Consider the following 22,223-nt stretch of genomic DNA (forward strand, 5'->3'; position numbering starts at 1 on the left):
TCTTATGGCAATTATTGGAACTTCCTGTTTCATCTTGAGTGCACATTTTTATTTTCCTCTAGAGGTTTTGTTGTTCTTAGATTTATTTGTTTGTGTCTGAGAGTAGGGATTGCACCTTAATTACAGAAAGGAGAAAAATGTCAATTCACCAACTGGCTATGTACTCCTCTTTCCCATTTATAAGGTATATTTCACCCTAACTCTGATTTATTGGGTTGAGTAGCTACATCGCGGCAGCTACCCATGCCAATCACGTACACCCTGATTACTAATTATGAGCCTTAGGATACTCTACAACTCACTAATGAGCACATTTTAATGCTGGCCGGTGCTAATTAGATGATAATCATGTGCATTATTTTATTTACAGTCTATCCATTTAAATTAATTGGGCTTTTAATTGAACACAGTTTGAAAGAACTGCAATGGAGTTTTGTTGTTTATGGGAGTTCCTTTGGCTTGTCATCCTATGCAGGTGAGATTATTCACTGACGCCCGAGATTCAGAAAATACAAAGGAACATAATGCCTATTTTACCACAGTGCCTGTGTGCATGCAAATTGCTCTCTAAGCATGCTGGGAAACAGCAATGAAATCTACAGTTCCTTTAAAATTCTCTACTGACATCTTTCTGTGGCCCGATTACAGGGAGATTTGCATGCATTAAGAAATATATAATCAACCAAGCCCTTAGGAAAATGGATGAGATTAGATCCAAAGTCAGCTAGTCCTGTGAGAATGTTCTGATCACTTTTTTTTTTAAAAAAAAGGCAGATAGCTTTAAAAATTATGTTTTACTTTTTTAATTTGATGTGTGTGTCTGTCTCTCTCCTTCTGGGTGTGTGTGTGCACACACACATACACGTGTTGTGTGTCAAAGGACAAAACTTGTAGGAATCTATTATTGTTTTCTTCCACTATGTGGGACCTGAAGATCAAATTCAGGTCATCAGTTTGGCGGCAAGTGTCTTCACCCGCTGAGCCATCTCACAAATCCACCAATATTTCTTAAGATAGGAAACTTAAATTTAACGCTTGACTAAATTTAACGCTTGACTAATACATGACAAAAATACTCGTCATTGGGATCCCATACATTTTTCTCCACCAGGACACAATATTAGATATTCAGGCTCCCCACTTCTGAATGAGTACCCTGTTGCCGACACTTGCATGTTTGCATGCAGCTCTGAACTCATGGTCCTCCTTTCGCTGGGATGCTTTAGCCCATGTGCATGCAGAGCAGACGCAGAGCCATTGGAGTTGAAAGAGCTTTGGACGAAAGAATCAGGAGGTCAGTCATATCAGCTAGACTTCTATTGCTGAGATAAACAATATAGCCAGAAGCAACTTGTCTGGTCAGCCCTTTCTCTCCCGTCTATTACTTAGAACTGCTTTATTTAAAAGGATAACATTTATTCATTCCTCTTGCACGCATTCCACAGATGTCTTCCTAGGAAACAGGCGACCTCGCAGAACACAGCCCCTCCTCACCCTCTGCAAACCTAACCAAGTGACTTGTAGTCTTCCTGATTCAAGAGTTGAGGACAAACAAGTTTTACTACAGGCCTTAGTTCCTTTTTAGCAGTCATCTGTTCTGAAACTTACTTGCCCCTGTTCTTTTCCGTGGACTAGAGGCATTCCTCTGCCCTCTGTCCCCCACCCCAGCTTGGCACTTTCAGCAAGTCTGACCTTTCAGGTTAACCTGCTAGCCCACCTTGGCAGTTGTCTACCAGGCAACAGCAAATGACACATAACAATGGCAGCTATGACTGTCCATTTCGAAATATCACAGCTCAGTCTTTCTCTGTAAGCAGCTAGCCATTTGGTGGGCATGGGAAGAAGCTATAGACAGACAGTCATTTGACAGACATGGGAAGACAGTCTTGGGAGGAAGTTGGAAGAGGGGGAGGTGTTGCAATCACAGTATGGCCCATGGGCTGTTCTGTTATTTAATTTTTCATTGCTTTAATCATGAGCTATTTTCTGTATATTTAGTGTGTGTCTGCATAATGTATGCGTGTGTGTGTGTGTGTGTGTGTGTGTGTGTGTGTGTGTGTGAGAGAGAGAGAGAGAGAGAGAGAGAGAGAGAGAGAGATATGAGTGTGCCAGCATGCACATGTTTCTGTGTGGTCATTTTCATAGAGCCCTATTTTTATTTGGATAGCCGGAATTATGTTGTCTCTCTCAGTGTTTCCCTAATCTCTGCTTTGTCTGTTAGCTGTCATTTCCTATCTCCTGTTGTGGTTGCTTTACTTGTTAAAGTGCGTTCTACTAATCCCAGCTGGTCTGTTTCCTCCTGAGAGAGGCACCACACTCAGTGGATGCATGCTGGTGGACTTCATGGTAGGACTGTGTGTGGACAGGAAACTTTCCTAGCATCAGACCATAGACTTTCCGCTTTTATACTGACCAATTGCTCCAGCCAGAGAGTAATTCTTTGGTTCCCCTGCCAGACAGGGCAGTCGCAAGATTTTTCTGTTCATCTAGAATCTTATACCCAGGCCCTCATCTCTTGTATAGGACTCACCCCTTCAGTCATAGCTTATGTCCCTACACTCAAGCCTGCCTGTGGGCAAGGGAAGCAGTAGCTAGTGTCCTTCTGAAACTGAACCAGGGCTACCAGCCTGCTGCAAGAGTGAGCTGTGTACCCACAAGATTTACACTGGTTTTCAGCCCATTCTTCTAACTTTGGGCTCACTTGTCCCTCTGACTCCTCCTTCCACAAGGACCCCGAGACTTTTGTATCTTAGCCTTTCCAGGGTCTGTGGTAGGAAATGTGTCTACAAGCTCTTCCTGGTGAACAGATTGCCTGCCAGTTTCCTCTGGTCTTTGAAATCCATTGTCAGAAATTTAGCTCACACATTTTTCCCCCTGGCATCATTTTGAAATTTTCTTTATTCCTAAGGCTTCATGCCTCCTTTGATATGGTAAGAAGTGGCATTTAGTGGTATTCTGAAGAAAATGACAACCACGGGTGTTTTTCTACGATGTTTAACTAGATTATTATGAAACATCTTCGGAAGCTGCTGCATTCCCATTCTATGATCGGGATTTCACAGGAATAAGGGACATCAGGCAATACGGGGCAGGGAAGGAGTAGCAGAAGTCCTGGGAGAGAGTCCCCACTCCACACTGACATATTCGACTGTAGGGCGCGGCAACACCAACACCCGAGTCTTCAGTCTAAGTCAGTACACCTGACTGGTAACCTCTGCTATTCCTTAGCTCACCTTTGGCCTGCCCAAGCCTGAGACACTCCAGAATGTAAAAGGGCTCCTTTCACAGGATTAGAGGTAAATGGATCTGCTTCTGTACAGAAAACAAACTTCATCAAGAAATACCAGTAGCCTTTGTCCTTTGACCTTGACCTTGATCTAACTCCAACAACAACTGAGTGCGGATTACACTCCAGGCTTTCACAAGTGCAAGGAGCTTTCACAAGTGCAAGAGGCAGACTCCAGGCCCTCTCAGCAATCCCGCTTCAGCGATCCCGCCTCAGCCATCAGCTCCCACCCAGGGCAGCACTGGGTGGTAGGCAAGCAGCTGCCTAACCTTGGCTTTCCACTCACTCTGACCCTTGGTTCTCTCTTTTCTACGCAGACATTTCAAACTGAATTATTACACTGAAGGTCATTCAAAATTAGCGTAGGTCCCAGCGAATGACGATATCTGTAAAACGTTAACGATGCTCTGTATCGGTACAACAATCTGCAGCCTTCCTGGTCTCGCGCGTGAAGGTCTTGAGTAGGGTCAACTGAGGGGGGCTCCCGTGCTGACCAGCTTGTAGTATGCTCCCTTCTGGGCCATCAGTTCCTCGTGGGTCCCCTTTTCAATCACCACCCCTTGGGACATGACAGCAATGATATCTGAGTTCTGGATGGTAGACAAGCGGTGGGCAATGACAATACAGGTCCGACCTTCTCTGGCTTTGTCCAGGGCAATCTGCACGGTCTACAGAAAGAAGATGGAGGATCAATGGAAAGACACGGGATTGTTCCCAGCCTCACTCCTATGAGGGTCCACTTCAAACACCACCTGAGCAACTGTTGTTGCTCAGGGTGACCCCTGAGCACTAAAGGAGATTAAGCAAATAGCTAAACATACAACGCCTCTATGCTTTATTTAAATTGCAGCCCACATGCTAGAGAAAGTTCAGTGAAGCAAGAATGAGCTAAATACTATGTCACCGTGCAATTTCACAGTACTGAATTGTCCAATTTACAAGGATAAAACCAAAGAGCAGGGCTGGGGAGTAGTTAATGGTTTCTGATACTCCCTTCACTGAGGACATTTTAGCGTGCTCCAAAGTGGAATCTCGATTTTAAAGACGTAGATCATAGACTCCGAACTTCACAGTTGATCTTCTCTCGGCTACATGTTCTACTATGGAAACTGGCCATGGCTATCACCTCCTTTGAGGTGCTGTGTATTGGCTACTTACTCTGCCACATATTTTAAAAACTATAAAACATGTTAAGTTTCACAAATGACCTAAGTTGTTTTAATGTATGTAAGAAAACTCTTGGCCTTTGAAAAATGTCATTTAACCTAAAGTACCTATAAGAACAATTATTTCAAAGTGAATTCTTTTTAGTGGCAGTAGCCCTGTTAGATTGCTATTTGTAGATTACTATCTTTTGTGTCCAAAGAAAAATATTGTCAGTTTCTACTACAAACGAATAAGGTGACTGAAAATGTCATTTTATATGTACAAATCTTCCAGCAAAGACACCTCTAGTAACCTAAGAGCTTAGAAACTTAACATGTGAAGGGATTACATGAGCAAGGGGGGTCAAGCTCATGACAGGGAAACCCACAGAGACAGCTGACCTGAACTCGTGGGAGCTCACAAACTCCAGACCGACAGCTGAGGAGCCTGCATGGGCCCAACTAGGCTCTCTGCAACCTGGGCTACAGTTGTGTAGCTTGGTCTGTGTGAGGGGCCCCTGGCAGTGCAACCAGGATCCATTCCTGATGCATTAGCTGACTTTTTGGACCCCATTCCCTGTGGTGGGATGCCTTGCTCAGTCTTGATGCAGGGAGGAGGGGCTTTGTTGACTCCCCATGGGAGATGGATTGGGGGATGGGAAGAAGTAGGAGAAGGGGAAGGATGGGGAACTGTGGTTGGTATGTACAATGAATAAAAAAATTAAAATAAAAATATTTTTTTAAAAAGAAAACTAATATATACCTTCTCACTTTCTGTGTCTAGGGCAGATGTGGCTTCATCTAGTAGCAAGATTTTAGGATCTCGTACAATGGCCCGAGCAATAGCAATGCGTTGTTTCTCCCCTCGAGAGAGTTGAGAGCCTTGGCTTCCAACATTAGTTTCATATTTCTAGGAAAAAAAAATAGCAGGTTTGAAAACTAGAGAACACAGTCATGGCTCCTGTGCTGTTTGGAGCCTACAGCAATGGCTCTTCTGTGAATTTATGTTTTTTCCTTCTTGAACTTAGAAATAGTGATTAAAAGCAATAAAATATATCAACTCCAGTTAGAAATATTAATTATATGAAGCTTGGGCTGGAAAGTGAGGGCTATAATTCCAGTTTTCTGCATTTCTTTATTCTGCTTTTGTTCTCTTCCTATGTCCAGCTAAGATTCCACATAAGAGATCTTCCTTGGTCTGAGATTCTCTGGTTTCTAGACTTTCATGCAAAGAGCTCGGCAAGCTAGGCTAATCCCCAGGATAGAGATGCCTTTAAAGGGTTTCTGTTTGACTCCTTCCCTGGAGAGAATATTCTGGGACACAAGCCCTGGTTTGAAGTTATACTCTGTTGCTTACTAGCCTGGCGAACATCAACAACTTGTTTAAATGTCTTTGAGCCTGCAAAACTCACCTGCAAAATACAGTGTTAGTATCTAGCATGCATATTTGCTGTGCATTTTTTATGAAATTAGGAAAGAAAATGTCTAGCTAGATGCCCAGCAAGGCTAAGTTAAAAATAGTTAACACACATACAGGCATTCAGTTTGCTTTGGGGATTGTTGCTACTATAGCTCCTCCTCCTCCTCTTCCTCTTCCTCTTCCTCCTCCTCCTCCTCTTCCTCCTCCTCCTCCCCCTCCTCCTCCTCCTCCTCTTCTACATGGTGGCAAGCTCTCACTGTGTAATCCTGGCTATGAACTTTACCAGTAAGTCATTTCTCTGCCCTTTGACCTCTATGCCCTCATTTTCATATTTTGGGTGTTCTTTGCATTTTGCAGCTGAGATTGGATAGGTAGGCATCCCAAATTCACTCATTCAGATAGTATATGAGAAAGCTTGCCTTCAAACCTGTGTTAAACCTCTATATTTCTTTCTACAAGGCCACATTGCCTGCTTTGGGTATTGTTTTATATGCAACAAATTCTACAGCATGCATTTTGTTTGACAGTGTAATACTTCCTAAAGTGTGGTGATGGAGGCCATTTGCTTTGCTTAAAAGACGAAGACAATATAAGACACTGGGAAATAAGCTGTGTTGCCTTTGAACCTCGACTCGATCCACAGTCTTCTACTTCCTGGGTATCCTGCCTCCCCACAGCACTATGCTCCGTATGGAACAGACTTGGTGCCTACCTCCGGGAGAGACATGACGAAGTCATGCAGCTGAGCCTGCTTCGCGGCAGCTATGACTCTTTCCATGGAGATGTCTCTGGTGTTGTCCCCATACTTGATGTTCTCCAGGATGCTACAGTCGAACAACACTGGCTCCTGGGACACCATTCCAATGTTGGAACGGAGGAACTGGATGTTCACTTTTTTGCTGTCATGACCGTCTATCATCTGCAAAAAGAGATGACAATGAAGGTCAGGAAGTTTTAGTGTCCCTGGGACAACACATACTTAGTATTCATGCTAAGTTGAAAAGATCAAACATGGCGAAGTCAAGTTGCAGCAATTCACATCTACCTGGACAACAGACATGGCAGAGCTGACATTTTGGAAAACGGAACCCTTTCCCTTGTAGAGATCAGATCTCTAGGGCAACACACTTTCCAAGTTCATCAGCCACCAAATACTTGCACATAAATTAAAATCTTTATATCTAAAACCAATAGCAGCAAGGGTCATGAACCACAAGGAATCAATTCCTGCTCCTTATTTTCATCCCTCCTGGATTCTGCTACTATCTACTGGCTTCTTTGCTCTATGCAAGAGAACCTCACCTTTCGGTATTTCTCTTTAAATTGTTACCTGCTCCCATTGCTATGAAGATTACATTATTTAGGAAGATAAGAAGGAACATTTTTTGAAGTACTGGGGTATGTTGGAGAAAAGTAAAAAACAAAAAAAAAATCAACAGAGAGTCTAAGTTAGTTAAGTCATGTAAACAGAAATCGGAGCCTTTAGAGACACAGAAGCAATAATTACTAGGAGATCTCAAAACATGAAATGGTGAAGAAAGTTGTATTTGAGCAAACAAAGAGGAATGTGACTTTTTATTAAAAAATCTTTATTATTTGGTTGTAAAGTCTGGTGAATATATCACCTGAGCAGAAAGGGGGGAGGAAAAGAGAGAAAGAAAAACTCAGAATAAGGAATAAAGCAGCTCACCGATGTGTCAACTGTCTATGCCAGGGCTTTGTCAATGTGAGTTTATCTATAAGTTTGGCTTAAGCTCTTTGGACCAGGATTGTCTCAAGTTTTTCATGCTCGCTCCCTTGTCTCGCTTACTTATCACTGTGTCCCTTGTTACCCCATTTGTTCCCATCCCCAGCCTTTAGTTTCCTGTTTAGTCTGCCCTTTCTGCTCCATTTACAGGTAAATAGAGGCCTCTCAAACATGCTCATCTCTAGTTTTGCAGTGTGTTCCATTTTCTTTCCTATCGGGTCGGCAGACCATCTGGAACTGGGAAGAATATGCTGTTAGAAGCTACGGAGCAGAATCAGGTCAACCAGCAAACGAAGGAAATGGAAACATCCACAGGGCTAAGGGGAAAGACAAACTAATCTGGCAAGACGCAGCCTCGGAGACCACCTGGGGGCAGATCTTATTGAGAAGGCAAAATTGTTAGGAGCATTGGTACCACTTACCACCTTCCCCTGATCAGGGTCATAGAACCGTTCCAATAGCTGAATGCTGGTGCTTTTGCCACAACCGCTGCTTCCAACAAAAGCCAGTGTCTGCCCTGGATTCACAGACACCGAGAGACCATTCAGAACTTGGGTATCTGGTCGAGAAGGATATGTAAATTTGCAGTCAATAAAATCAATCTTCCCTTGGAAGTTGTCCTGTGAACGAGAGGACCGGAATTACACGTGCTCCTGCTGGAGCCGAGAACACAGAGGATGTACCTAAATGTACACAATGGTATGAAATTGTGCATTATGAAACAGCAACTCAGTAGGTGACATTCTAGTCTGGATGGTGGTACATAGCAGCAATCCCAGAACTCAGGAAGTTGAAGCAGGAAGATAGTGAATTCACTGGAGGCCAGCCTGGGCTACATAGGGGAGTTCTGCTTCAAAACAAGCAAGCAGGTGAATACCACTACAAAATGACATTTTCTTCCCAATGCTGGCAGGTTTAGCATAAAGAGAGACCAGGAAATTAAAGACACTTGACCTCTTAACCTCATTCTGAAGTAAGAGCAGTTCCTTATCACCTATTCCTTTAGAGGAAAAAAATGGAAGAGAATAGCAAAGTTCATCAAGGAAGCCAGCGAGTCTTTGAATTGTTATGACCCTGTTCTTTCAAATAATGTATTAAAAACAAAGTTGTTTGGAGTCTGGACGACAAAGATGAATATTTCAAGGTGTTTCAAAATTATCTGGTGGACAGTTAAGATGGTTCCAATTCCTGGCTGTTGTGACTAGTCTCACGATTAACATGGATGTGAAAGCGTCACCCTAGTATGTTGACTTCAAATATATACTCTGGAACGGTATAGCTGAGTCATATGGTAGGTCTATTGTGGCAGAATATTCCTTTCCACTGTGTGAAGATGTGTCACCGTGATTTGTTTTAAACAGAGCTGAATGACTAATAGCTAGGCAGGAAGAGGTTAGGCAGGACTTCTGCAGACAGAGATGTCTCAGAGAAGGAGAAAGGTGGAGTCTCCAGCCTGACACAGAGAAAGCAGGGCATGCAGAAGGCGATGTAAAAACCACAAGCCACATGGCAACACATAGATGAACAGAAATGGGTTAATTTAAGTTATAAGAACTAGTTAGAAACAAGCCTAAGATATAGGCTGAGCTTTCATAATTAGTAGTAAGTCTCTGTGTCTTGACTTGGGGCTGGTGGTCCAAAAAAGTCTGCTACAGTCTATTTTCATTTTTTAAAAAAGGAAACTTGCCAGGTGATGATGGAACACGCCTTTAATCACAGTACTTGGGAGGCAGAGGCAGATGGATCTCTGTGAGTTCGAGACCAGCCTGGTTTACAAGAGCTAGTTCCGGGATAGGCTCCAAAGCTACAAAGAAACACTGTCTCGAAAAACCGAAAATAACAACAACAACAACACCAACAAAGGAAACTCCAGGCTGATTTCACCAGTGGATGCACAAATCCACATTCTTATCAGCAGTGAATTAGGGTTGCTCTTACCCTACAGCCTCAGCAGCGTTTGTTGTCTTGGTGATGGCCATTCTGACTGGGGTTATATAGTCTCTCAATGCAACTTTGGTTTGTATTTCTCTGATGGCTAGGGATGCCAAATATTTCTTCAAGTGTGTTTTGCCATTCGTATTTCTTCTTTTGGGGACTGTTGACTCAATTCTTTGGCCCATTTATTGCTTAGATAATTTGGTAGTTCAATTTTTACAGTTCCTTTCAGATCCTAAGTATTAATCCTTTATCTGATGAATATTTGGGAATTTTTCTTTTCTGCCCACTCTATAGTTCCTTCATTCTGGAATTGTTTCTTTTCATGCAAAAGGTTTTTAATTTCATGCAATTCTATTTTTCAGTTCTTGGATTACTTTGCCAACCTAGATATCCATCAACAAATAACTTCATAAAAAATATATACATTAAAATAAACAATATATATTTTAGATAGCCCTAAAAATGAAATCATGACATTCTCAGGAAATTGGAGGGAACTATAAATCATTACATTGAACAAAATAAGTCTGATTCAGAGAGGTAAACACTATGTTTTTTTCTTGTATGCAAAACTTAAATTTATGGGGGCTGGAGAGATGGTTCAGAGTATAAGAACATGAAATACTCTTCCAGAAGACCTGAATTTGATTTCAGCACTCACGTTGGGTACCTCACTGCTTGTAATTCCTGCTCCAGGAGTTCCAATGCCCTCTTCTGGCCTCTGTAGGTACTGCACTCACATGCACAAACCCACTCACATATATACATACTTATAAAATAAAATAAAATCATAACTGGGTAGTGGTGGCACACGCCTTTAATCCCAGCACTCAGAAGGCAGAGGCAGGTGGAGCTCTGTGAGTTTGAGGTCAGCCTGGTCTACAGAGCAAGTTCCAGGATAGTCAGGGCTGTTAGCCAGAGAAACATTGTCTCAAAAAACCAAAAATCAAATCTAATAAAATCACAAGAGTATATATACATAGGTATGAACTTATATGCATCTGTGTGTAGCTCATGAAACTACAAAGGAGAAGTGAGGAAGAGATCTGAAGGTAGATAACAGGAGGAGAGCAAGACCATTCATGTACTCAGAAAGCAGAGGGGGCAGTTAGGTAGAGGAAGGGAACAACTAGAGGAGGGTTCTGGAAGCAGGGAGGGGTGAGAGAGGGTAACAAATGATCATAAAGTATAATGATGTACATGTATATAAATTCCATGAAAAACCCTATTACATAAGATAATAGATACTTAAGATAATAGATACATAAGATAATAGATAAAAGTATAATGATGTACATGTATGTAAATTCCATGAAAAACCCTATTACATAAGATAATAGATACTTAATAGATAATAGATACATAAGATAATAGATAAAAGTATAATGATGTACATGTATGTAAATTCCATGAAAAACTCTATTACATAAGATAATAGATACTTAAGATAATAGATAATAGATACATAAGATAATAGATAGAAGTATAATGATGTACATGTATGTAAATTCCATGAAAAACCCTATTACATAAGATAATAGATACTGTTTTATACCATAAAATATTAATTTAAAACACTGAATTATGAACTCTAAAATGGGTAAATATTTACAGAGAATAATCCTATCAAGCTGAAGGAGAAACAGGTCACTTGACCAAAAATTTCATAATTTACCTTAGCTTTACTGGTGTTTTGCTCTCTTGAACATATAGAGATTTTTTTAATGGGCAGGGAAAGTTAAAAGCCTCCTGATATTAAATAAATTAAAAGCAAAGAATATTTTGCTGAATATCAACTGATTTTCTCTAAGTCACATGAACTAAAGCTTGAACTGAGATACACATGAATCAAACCAGTTTTATTGGACAAAAAGACCTAAACCTTTCTATTTCGTACCAAAATATCAATGGAAAGCATGTCCAGACAAGTCTGAGAAGACATGTGTCTTCATTCATTCTGTAACTTGTGTTTCATAATTATAAAAAATTCATCATCCACCAAGGCTATGGTTTATGTGGGGCATATGTGGACCCTGGTGTGGTGATGTTTAGAAGTATAGAACATTTAAGAGGAGAGAGGCGAAGCTTAGAATACAGTGTCTTGGGAGAGTTGGATAGTTCCTGCAAGGAGGTGAGATGCCGGAGTAGCCACAGAAGCCAGAAGAGAAGAGAAAGACCATTGAGGGGGTGAGAAGGAGCTCTAGAGAAGAGAATACCGGGCCCTAGAGAGGATAAGAGCAGGACATAGTTCTGTATATAGAAAGGGGAAACTTGGAAGTAGCTATTAAACTGGAGATGGATGAGAGAGGGTGATAGAGAGTGGGGTAGGAGATAAATAACACCAAGGAAATTTGGGAAGCTCTAGAGAAGCCTATTATTTTATAAGCTTACTTTAAAATACATATAGTATATGTTTATATTTATAGTTTTAATGTAGTTACCCCATACAGTAGGATAATGTTTCCTCTAGAAGTCACAGACTATCTATCTATCTCTCTATTTATCTCTCTCTCTCTATCTCTCTATCTCTCTATCTATCTATCTATCTATCTATCTATCTATCTATCTATCTATCCATCCATCCATCCATCCATCCATCCATCCATCCACCCACCCACCCAACTATCTATCTATCTATCTATCTATCTATCTATCTATCTATCTATCTATCTATCTATTTATCTATCTATCTATCAAACACAAACCCCTAGAACTAGGCAGAGGATACCTCCCTATGACTTGCTGGGTAGGGGGTTAGAAGAGACCCCCTAGACAATACAGGCTATTGCACCCACTCTTGGTTACTGTGGGAACACAAAGACAAAACTCTATTGCTGAAGATACCATACACTTCAGTTGCAAGACTAGGGGAAATCAAGTCAGTACTGACCTGGAAGCCTCCTTTCTGAAGGCTAACTCTCATACTGTTGGAAGAAACTATTCAAGTTACCAAGAAAGAAGGTATCAATAGCCCTACCCAGGTGTAAAGTCTGAGAAGCACAACAGTGTCAGAACCAGCAAGATTTCCCACTAGGTGCACTTGTGTCTTGAGGGAAACCCACAGCGATCTAACTGTACCTAAAGCCTGCTCAACAGGAAGGAAATCATACCTGATATTGTAAACCTAGCAAAAAGAAAATCCCGTGTTCAAGATCCCATGAACTCTCAGGGAGGGCCTGTTGACCATATTGCTAAAGTACTGTAGTTTTCCACCTGCTTTCTAACTATTCATCTCTGTGTCCATAGACGAGTGCAGCTCTCACACTTCATCAAAACCATAAAAAATCATTTATCCTTTTGCAGCAGATAGAGACCAATAGAAAGGCCCACAACTGGTCAAAATGCAGAAATTAAGTGACCATGAGATGTCCAGCCCCAACTGTGACGTCTGTAACGTAACTCCTACACCTAAGACTCAGGAAACATCTTGAAAGAGGGGCTGGAACGATAGTGAGAGTCTGAGGACCAGGACGACTGTTTTGTGACAGCTTGTTATGGACAGCATGGGAATGTTGCTTCCAGGCGTCCTTAGCCACACTGCTGTCTGCACAAAACCAGCAAAGACCACACCAGATGACGAACCAGTTCACATGGAAGAAAAATCCCTCACGGCCTCACCCATCGATGAAGACTTACAGGGAGTCCATGGTTAGGAACCAGCACACCTTGCGTTCCTAAACACTGCTAGTAAGGACAATACTACTTGGACTTTGTAGGTGGTGGTGGTGGTGGTGGTGGTGGTGGTGGTGTGTGTGTGTGTGTGTGTGTGACTAATACAGAAGAAATCATGAGTTCCAGTGTGTGGTGTATGTGTGTGTGTGTGTGTGTGTGTGAGAGAGAGAGAGAGAGAGAGAGAGAGAGAGAGAGAGAGAGAGAGAGACTAATACAAAGAAGAGATCATGAGTTCAAGAGGGAATGGTTGGGGGAACATGGGGCAGTTGGAGAGGACATAGAAAAGATGCAAATACAATGTGCTCATGTATAGAACTCTCAAATCAAAACAAGAGGGTGGTCATAGAAATGAGACTGTTTCCCTCTGTCCCCATGCTCTGGCTTCTGCCTCACCAAGTGATCTTTTCCTCCTAATGCCTTTCTGTCAGGATACCACTCACTAGGATACATTGTAGTCTGGGGTTATGAAAAGATTAAATGATGGAACCACCAGATCGTGTACTTTCAGCCTCCGAGGTGTGCACTAAATAAACCTCTTTTCTGCTCGGAAGGCCAGGTTGGCTTCAAACTTGTAATCATTGCGCCTTAGCCTCCTGGCTCAGGGGTGTACCAGCATGCCCAACACACTCTGTACAAATTACACAATCCTTGAGTTGTGGTGATGGAAACCGACTGATATAATTACACATTGTTGTCTTATTCAAATGTCAATGTAACACCTGATTTTTCATGTCAATCATTTCCTTTCTTTACATTCATAAGTCCCTTGTTTGTCCATTCTGGGTGCATATGGATGAGCACAGGCTGCTAAAATTTAGAATCTAAAATGGCCTCATCTGACCATCTTCAATGGCTTTTTCTGTATACAAACCCATGCACACTCATGAACATACATGTACATACATGAACATGCATGTACATACATGTACACACACATGTACCTCTCCCAGTCCCGTACTTACCCACTTTTCACCCGCTCCGCTGTAGACATTAATTGGAGGTTTTCGGTCTAGCAGCTGAAAAAAGCGTGCGGCCGATATTTTAGCTTTGGCAAAACTTGGGGTGTAAGAGAAGGTTCTGCCAACAGCTGTTGCGCTCATCATCACCGAAGAGGCTGTCCTGCAACCAAACACCCAGGAACTGAGACGTGGGCTGCGGGTAGTATGAAGGCCTCAGAGGCAAAAGTTTTGGGTGCTAGTCCCAAATGGCTTAAGCAAGTCACTTTAGACATGTCTGATCTTGTGGGAGTTAGAAAGATTCGTAGTTTTCAAACTGTGCTCTCTGTAAAAGGGTCCGGGGTTAGGCTGAATGGGGTTAGACCTCCAAATCCTAGATCCACCACATTAAAACATTTTTGGTGGTGGGGGTAGTGGAGGAGACTTTTGAAAAATATTGTTTTAGAGAGAAATTTGATGATCAGATTAAGTTGGCTTTTCTTCCCACTGTAACATTCCAGGAATGTAAAAGACAGAGGCAGTGCGGGCAATGGGAGCCCTATTCCATGCTGAGCACCCATGGAAGCCATGCTTCACACGGGATAAGGAAAATGCAGTTGTCTGTATCCTTCTGTTTGTCCCAGCTGCTGCTAACTCTATCAACACAGACTTCAGGAATGAATGAGCATATGTCTAAATTAGTTCTGAGAGACAACCATGCTGCTGCCTGACCCTTAATGTGCATAGCAACCCATAAGGTTGCCCATCAGTGCCATCTTTCAGAGGGTGGAAACGGGGTGGAACGAGAGGTAGAGCGTGTACAAGCGTGTATCTTACTGCTCGGCTTGTAACCAGTGATTGTTTCAACAGGGTTGGAAACCCATATTCTCTAGGAGCCCAGGAGAAGGCTGAAGAGGATGGAAGCTTTGGGGATACGCTAGGAAATGCTTAAGGATGTCTGTCTAGTTCTTAAAGCAAAGCCAGCAGCTGGAAGTTTTCTCTCGGCTCTTGATTCTCACATACTGGCCAAGAATTTGTCCCATACCTCGGATGCACTGGCAGAAAGAACTCAAGGATTGCTGTTTCCTGGTCTGGGTTAACAGCATTAAATATGCAAGGGCTTAGAGAAGAGATGTTCCTGTTGATGTGGGTATAGTGGGCTAGCAGGAAAGTTCTGGAAGGAAGGGATCAGGTGAGAGGATCATATCCTCCAAACCTAAGATTGCCTCTGCTCTCACTACCTCCCACTACCATCCTCATGTAAGGATGAGGCCTCATTCTTAGGCCCTCCCCTTTGGAAGACAGCAGACTCTGCCTCGAAGAACAGAAGTCCCCTCCTCTGGCCTACCCTGTCTCTTTTCAGAGGAAGTGGCTAGAAACCTGTTGTCTTTGCAAGCGAGGAACAGAGTTCAACTACAATCGTCCTTGGGCCTGTCTTGTTCCAGGCTTTGAGGACCTCAGCTTTAATGAGCGTAAATTTAATTACAATGATTCATCTGGTATTTCATCTGTCTGTGATCATCTTCTCTTTTGCACTCCTCAGTGCAAACATGGGCTTTGTGTCTCAAATCCTTAAGCCTAGGCTTCATTGTGTGCATTTCCTTTGCCAAAGAGCCCTCGGTAAACGAAATATGAAGAGGCTTGACCCTGCTTACAACGTAGGACATGCTGCTTCTGTTGAATATGGGCCCCTAAAATAATTCATGAAGGAAGCAAGCACAGCTGCTACCAAGGCCTTCTGGAGACAAACACACACAGAGAAGTCTGTGAGGCAATCAAGTCCAGAGAAAGTGTCTCACACACTGTAGAACTTTGAAAAAGAACAAACCCAGCTGCTTTTAGAGGAAATGGTTTGCTGGGCAGCAAGGAAGTTAAGGGACAAATCCAGGCATTCTCCCTGGAGTGTCCATCTCGTGTGGTCATTTTGGAGATGGCTCACCTGAAGACATAGCTGAAGTGCAGCCCTTCCTCAGCAATCAGGTAACCTCCATATCTGTAGGCAGAAGAACTGGCAAAATACGACACGGCCTGGGAAAAGGCGAAGCAGAGCCCGTAGACATTCGCCTTCTTCACAGCTGTTCTGTATGACGTTTCCAGCTCAACTTCAAACGCTTTAATAAATCTCTTCTCCACGCCCATCCCTGCAACGGTGCGGATGTTGCCAAGGGCTTCACTGGTGATCTGAAAAGGGAAGAGTCTGAGGAATCAAAAAGAAGGACTCTCTCTTTCCATGACATTTCAGCCGTTTCACAGATTAGATTGCTCACAAATGGCAGAAAGTAACACAGAGGAGTTGCTGGGGTCAACTCAACTGGACCATGGGGCCATCTGTTACTTAGACTCAGACTCTGCCTGGCTCTAGCAGGGTTTCACTACCTCTACTCGGTGAGGGGCGGGGGGCGGCAGTATGAGACAAGGTCTCCCATGCTTGTCCTAAATGTGCTTTAACATTTCTCTGCTAATTCATTTGAAATGTCTAAAACACTGTCTTCGGATGTCTTCTGGAACAAAACAGGCACTTGATAAAATTTAAGTTACTAGAGACTATTTTCTAAAAAGTTGCTGTCCAGCAAACCATTCTCTCTAAGAACAGCTCACTGAACATTGTTAAAGTTAAATATAAGTTAATCTTCAGTCTACATGGTGAGCATGTGCGTAAATACAGAGTTTAAGGTCCACTCTGCATGAACTGGGATACACTTTATTAGAGATGCTATTTTCTACACTGGCCATCTAAAGTGTCTTGTCTACTTGGACAGCATCATATTCTCTGTCTCAACCAGAACATAGTCATGTGTGAGTTTATGAAGCATGAGTGTGTGACTCAGGCCTGGTAGTAAAAGCCCAGAATGCTAATGGTTGGGAGGCTAAGGTAGAAAGATCCTATGTTCAAGATCTGCTTGGTCTCCAATGTGAATTCAAGGCCATCTGGGCTACCTGGTTAGATAGACAGACAGACAGACAGATAGATAGATAGATAGATAGACAGACAGACAGACAGATGATAGATATAAAAATAAAAAATTAAAAAGACAGTAACTAAAATAAAGAATTGGGGTATGCCTCAGTTCTAACGCGCTTACTTTGCATAGTAAGCTCTAGTCCCTATGTTCAGGCTCTAGAATCAAAAAAAAAAAAAAATAAGAAAAGAAAAACAAAAGAAATGCGTGTTATATGTGATTGATTGATCTCTTGGTCCCTATTTCCTTCCCTTCTTCACTTCCAGTGTGTTATTGTTGTTTGAGACAGCATCTAGTACCCAGGTTGAACCCTAACTTACTATGTAGCTGAGGATAGCCTTGAACTTCCGATCCTTTGATCTCCATCCCCAGTTCTGGGATCCCTGCTGGGTATGTCACCAGGCCATGGTGTTTATTTTTCAATTGACAAATGTCTATGCCATCATCCTCTCACTTATTCTTAGGTTCAGATATTAATTAGACTATAAAAATTAGAATACCTAAAGCCTGAAGGTACTTGAACTCTATTCTGTACTTCTTGATTGTATTTGAGAAAGACATTTGCCGCTAGTCCAGCAAATGCTAAAGTGTGAAAGTTGAAAGCATGTTTTCTGTGTAGATAACAAAACCTTGGGTAATCCGCCAATGTAAGGGAACAGCAGTAGCAACTTTAATAGAACTTCTCACCTCTGCAAGTGAGAACATAGAAAATGTAGGATGAATAACTGAGGAAACCAAACATATAAGCCTCTATGTTTACCACACTTTCTCCTTGCCTGATCAGGTGTATGCACCGAAGCCTTACTGTCGTAGCCTTCAGGCAGAGGCACGTGTGTCTCTCGGTACTTATCATTTTAAATGGTTTACTTGGCAACCACTCAACTCAGCCACAAGTAGGAAAAATAGGTCTGTAAGATTACCTGGCCAGCCTTCTCCAGAGCCTGCTTGTCTTGAGATGCGAATCCTGTCAGCATTTTTGTTTGGAGGGCTCCCGAAAAAGCCAAGAAGGGGAAGAAGCACAGCACAAGCAGACTGAGCTTCCAGCTGAAGATGAAGGCAATGAGTATGGCCGTTGCAATGTTGGTGAAGGAGTTGACCATCGTCCCAACTTGAGAGCCAGCAGCCTGCAAATCAAAGGCAACCAGGTCGTCTCAGACATTGTCTCTTTCACTAGACACTGTTATGTGAAAAGCTATTTTATATCAAAAGGTAAATTCTTTTTATTGTGATAAATATATATGAAGATATTTAGTTTTTGAGACATTCATACATGCATAATGCAGAGACATGAAGATGAAACGAGCAAACAACTCTCCAACAAAAACAAACGAAAACCCTCACAGTGGTGTGTGGCCATCACATCCACACTCAGTCTTTCCATCCTCTCCTCTTTACCTATCGAGTGACCACTTCACCTTCCTCCCCTGAGCCACTGTTAATTGTGATTCTACTCTCTGTATGAATTGTCTGTTTTTAGGTACCTCTTCTAATGGGGTTATATAATATTTATCCAAAACTCATCTACATTGTGGTACATATTACAATTTCATTCCCATTGAAAATATAAACATTCAGTTGCATGTACAGACAACATTTTGTTTATCTATTCATCCACTAAATAATAATTTTGAAAAATTATCACCAAAAATTCTGAAAGTGAGGCACCAACAAGTTATATTAGAATGTAATTGGAAATTTACTAACAGACTACACCAAAGAGAAGAAAGAATACCAAAGATTGAGCAAAGGTTCCCTTAAAATATCATTGTTCAAACAAAAATAAGAAAAGAAAAGAAATGGAGAGAGACTACAAGATCTTTGGGATGCCATTCAAAGATCAAATGTCAAGCTGGGTGGTGGTGGCACACACCTTTAATCCCAGCACTTCGGAGGCAGAGGCAGACAGATCTCTGTGAGTTTGAGGCCAGTATGGTCTACAGAGTAAGTTCCAGGACAGGCTCCAAAGCTACACAGAATATACAGAGAAGCCCTATTGTGGAAAAAAAAATTAATGTCTGCATTATTGATTGATATGAAATTTTTTTAAAAAAGGTTAAAGATATAAAAATGTATTCAATAAAACAAAAACAAAAAACTTCCTTAACCTTGGGGAAGGCATGAGCATCCCACAGTAGAATGCCTATAGAGGTCCAGAGAAACACAACCAGAAAAGAGTCTCACCCCAACATAGACTGGCAGAAAAAAAAAGTCAGGACAAGATAGAATTTTAAACTCTCCAAAAGGAAATCACCAGATCCTAGTTAAAGACAATGATATTAGACTCACAGCAGAAACTCTATAGGCTACAAGGGCGTGGGATGGCGTATTTTCAGTCCTGGAAGAAGGTTGCTGCCAATAGGGATTACCACACCCAAGAAGGCAATCATGGGCAAAATAAAGACCTTCTCCTTTAGTCAAGAACTAAGGGTATTCTGGGATGGCAAGATGGCTCAGCTGGTAAAAGTGCTTGCTGCCATGCTTGTCAATTTGAGTTCAATCCCCAGGACTAACATGGTGGAAGGGAGAGAACCAATTCCTGAAAGTTGTTCTTTGACTCCCACATATGCATACACAGATGCATAAACACATGCATAAATAAAGAAAAATATTTGTGAATAAAAGGAAAAAAACCAACAACAAAGGGACTTTATGGATACCAGACCAGTTAAACAAAAGATGCTTAATGGAGTTTTATATCCAGAAGTGGAGGAAAGAAAATTAGCAAGATGGCATGGAAAAGTATAAGTCCTGTTTGAACAAAAGTATCTCTTTAATCTCAGCATTTGGGAGGCAGAGACAAGCAGATTTCTATGTGTTCAAGACCAGCCTGGTCTACATGGTGAGTTCTAAGACAACCAGAACTACATATTGAAAACACACACACACACACACACACACACACGAAAGAATGAAAAGATCTATTATGGAAACAACTATTCAGGAAATAATTATGGAAAACAGCTGGAAGTTCCTTTAAAAAAAAAAAACTAAAAATGGCAGTCTCATAAGATCCAGTCATCTCACCCTTGGATATCTATGTCTATTGTAGAGTTATTCACAAGAGTTAAAATGTGGGATTAGATTACTCATCAGTAGACTTCCAGATAAATAAAATATGGTATGTAATTGAAATAGAATATCATTCACACATAAAGAAGAACATAATCCTGTCATCTGCATCAAAGCGGATGGAGCTAGAGCGTAAGTGAAATAAGTCACATGTACTTGCATGTTCTTTCTCATATGTGGAAGCTAAGGTGTATCTGTGTGTATGTGTGTGTGTGTGTGTATGCACGCATGCATGGGTGTGTGAGTGTCACACACACAATTTGCATTGCAAAGGAGTGGGGAAACCGTTGAGGGTTGTGGGTCATGGGAGATGAAAGGTGGAGGGTCATAATCAATGCAGGACACAAGCCTAAGAATCCCACCAATTTGTACAGTTAATTTGAGTTCAAAATAATAAAGGTGATAATTCATTAAAATTATGTACTACATTGCTTTAAAATTCCCTTGTAGAAGAATATGTAACAATGAAAATATGCTCCCATTACAATTTTTTGGAGGGGAATAAAGGCAGAAATGACCTATCTAGAGTGCTTCTAAGTCTATGGAAAACATGTCTGTATATTAAAGAAAAGAGAATCAAAGTGATTTGTTTCTAGGGACCTTCCTTTAACATAATCCCAAGGTTGATGAAACACGTAACATTTTGTATTTTGGTTGAACTGGCTAGGAGTTGAGGCATACCACATACAACACTCCTAATACGAAGAGGGTTGTTTCTCTTTCTTTTCTTTTCTTTCTTTTCCTTTCCTTTCCTTTCCTTTCCTTTCCTTTCCTTTTCTTTTCTTTTTTCCCCAAGCTTCACCAATCATGCTTGCTTTCTTCTCACTTAGAAAGTTGGTAGAGATTTGGGAGGTAAATTTGGCTCTCATCACTTTAGTCCCAACCCCTGGCTTTGTCAAGAACCAGGCTGATCACCCCCAGGTGTGTTATATCTCTTAACAAGGTTGTGGGATCTAGAAACTATAGCTTTGTCTCCGTGGGTCCCTGGGTCAGAAATATCGTTCTTTGAAGTCTTTGAGAGAGTCTCGACAGCAACCACCTCTTCTTTCCCCCACTTCCCAAGGGGGATTGTTCACAGCCTGTTCAGGACATCACTCTGGATAGCAGGTGAAGACATTGCTGAGTACCTGTTCCTCCCTCTTCCACCTCTAGGGGGCGCACTTGAGTCTGGTGAAAGTCAAGCCTCGGGTCTTAGAAACATCTGAGAAAACATCTGTTGCTAGACTCAGAAGATGAAATCCCAAATCCTAGCATACCGATGTGTGTCACAACACTGGTTCTAGGCACTGCCTACAGGACACTGTACAGTAGCTGCTGTCGCACGTCTCTGGCTCATCCCAGCCCTGCCAGGTTCATCCCAGGGGAAACATGGGTAATTCTCAGAACATTCTTTGGAAATAACATCTCTGTAGTGCATACAGCCTTATTGTTCTACAGCTGAATGTGTTTCCCTAAAATTCATGTTGAAATCTAATTCCCACTGGAGGGTGTTACTGTCGGAACCTTTGGGCACGATAGGATTGAAAAATCTGTCTTCCCATACAGGTTCAACAAAACAAGAATAAGAGAAAGTGATGACAGAATTCCAGCCCCTCTAACCTTCTACCACAGGAAGATGGAGCAAGAAGATGCCATCTTCAAATGAGAGAGAATATACCCTTATCAAATGTAACCTGCCCTGCCTTGGTCTTAAACTTCCCAACCTACAGAACTATGATGAAAACGTGTCTATAATTTGCAAATTGCCTCATCTAAGATATTTTTTTATAACATCCAAAATGGACAGACACTCCCAAGACTTACCCCTTGAACTTGGGAGGCATCCGTAGCAAGCCTAGTTGTCAGTACTCCAGGGTTATTTCTGAGGTCATCAAACCAGCCAATGTCTTGTCCTAACATTGCTTTGAAACCAAATTTACGCAGCCTCTTTGTAAGGAGCTCCCCAGATTTGGCAAAAGTGTAACCCTAAAACATAAATAAAGAGTCTTTGATGAGATTTTTATATGAGGGAAAAAAGGGGGGAGAAGTAGGGAAATCCCTTGATGAAAAAT

At 41.8% G+C, this 22,223-nt stretch overlaps 1 protein-coding gene across 3 annotated transcripts in view; it reads right to left on the reverse strand.

Annotated features, from left to right (window-relative positions):
- Positions 1-787: 787 nt before the first annotated feature.
- Abcb11 (ATP binding cassette subfamily B member 11) overlaps positions 788-22,223 on the reverse strand; it is a 90,204-nt gene continuing 68,768 nt past the window's right edge. For all 3 annotated transcript variants that reach the window (XM_087900036.1, XM_048426345.3, XM_085680997.2), the window contains 8 exons: positions 21,976-22,137; positions 18,024-18,227; positions 16,083-16,324; positions 14,171-14,327; positions 8,021-8,218; positions 6,564-6,770; positions 5,195-5,341; positions 788-3,954 (listed from right to left, as the gene is read on the reverse strand). In XM_087900036.1, the coding sequence (XP_087756162.1) occupies positions 3,754-3,954; positions 5,195-5,341; positions 6,564-6,770; positions 8,021-8,218; positions 14,171-14,327; positions 16,083-16,324; positions 18,024-18,227; positions 21,976-22,137 (1,518 nt within the window). In that variant the 3' untranslated portion in view covers positions 788-3,753. The remainder of the gene's footprint in view (positions 3,955-5,194; positions 5,342-6,563; positions 6,771-8,020; positions 8,219-14,170; positions 14,328-16,082; positions 16,325-18,023; positions 18,228-21,975; positions 22,138-22,223) is intronic.

This window comes from Myodes glareolus, chromosome 21 (assembly GCF_982192425.1).
Source record: "Myodes glareolus chromosome 21, mMyoGla1.1, whole genome shotgun sequence".
In the NCBI taxonomy this organism is placed as follows: domain Eukaryota; kingdom Metazoa; phylum Chordata; class Mammalia; order Rodentia; family Cricetidae; genus Myodes; species Myodes glareolus.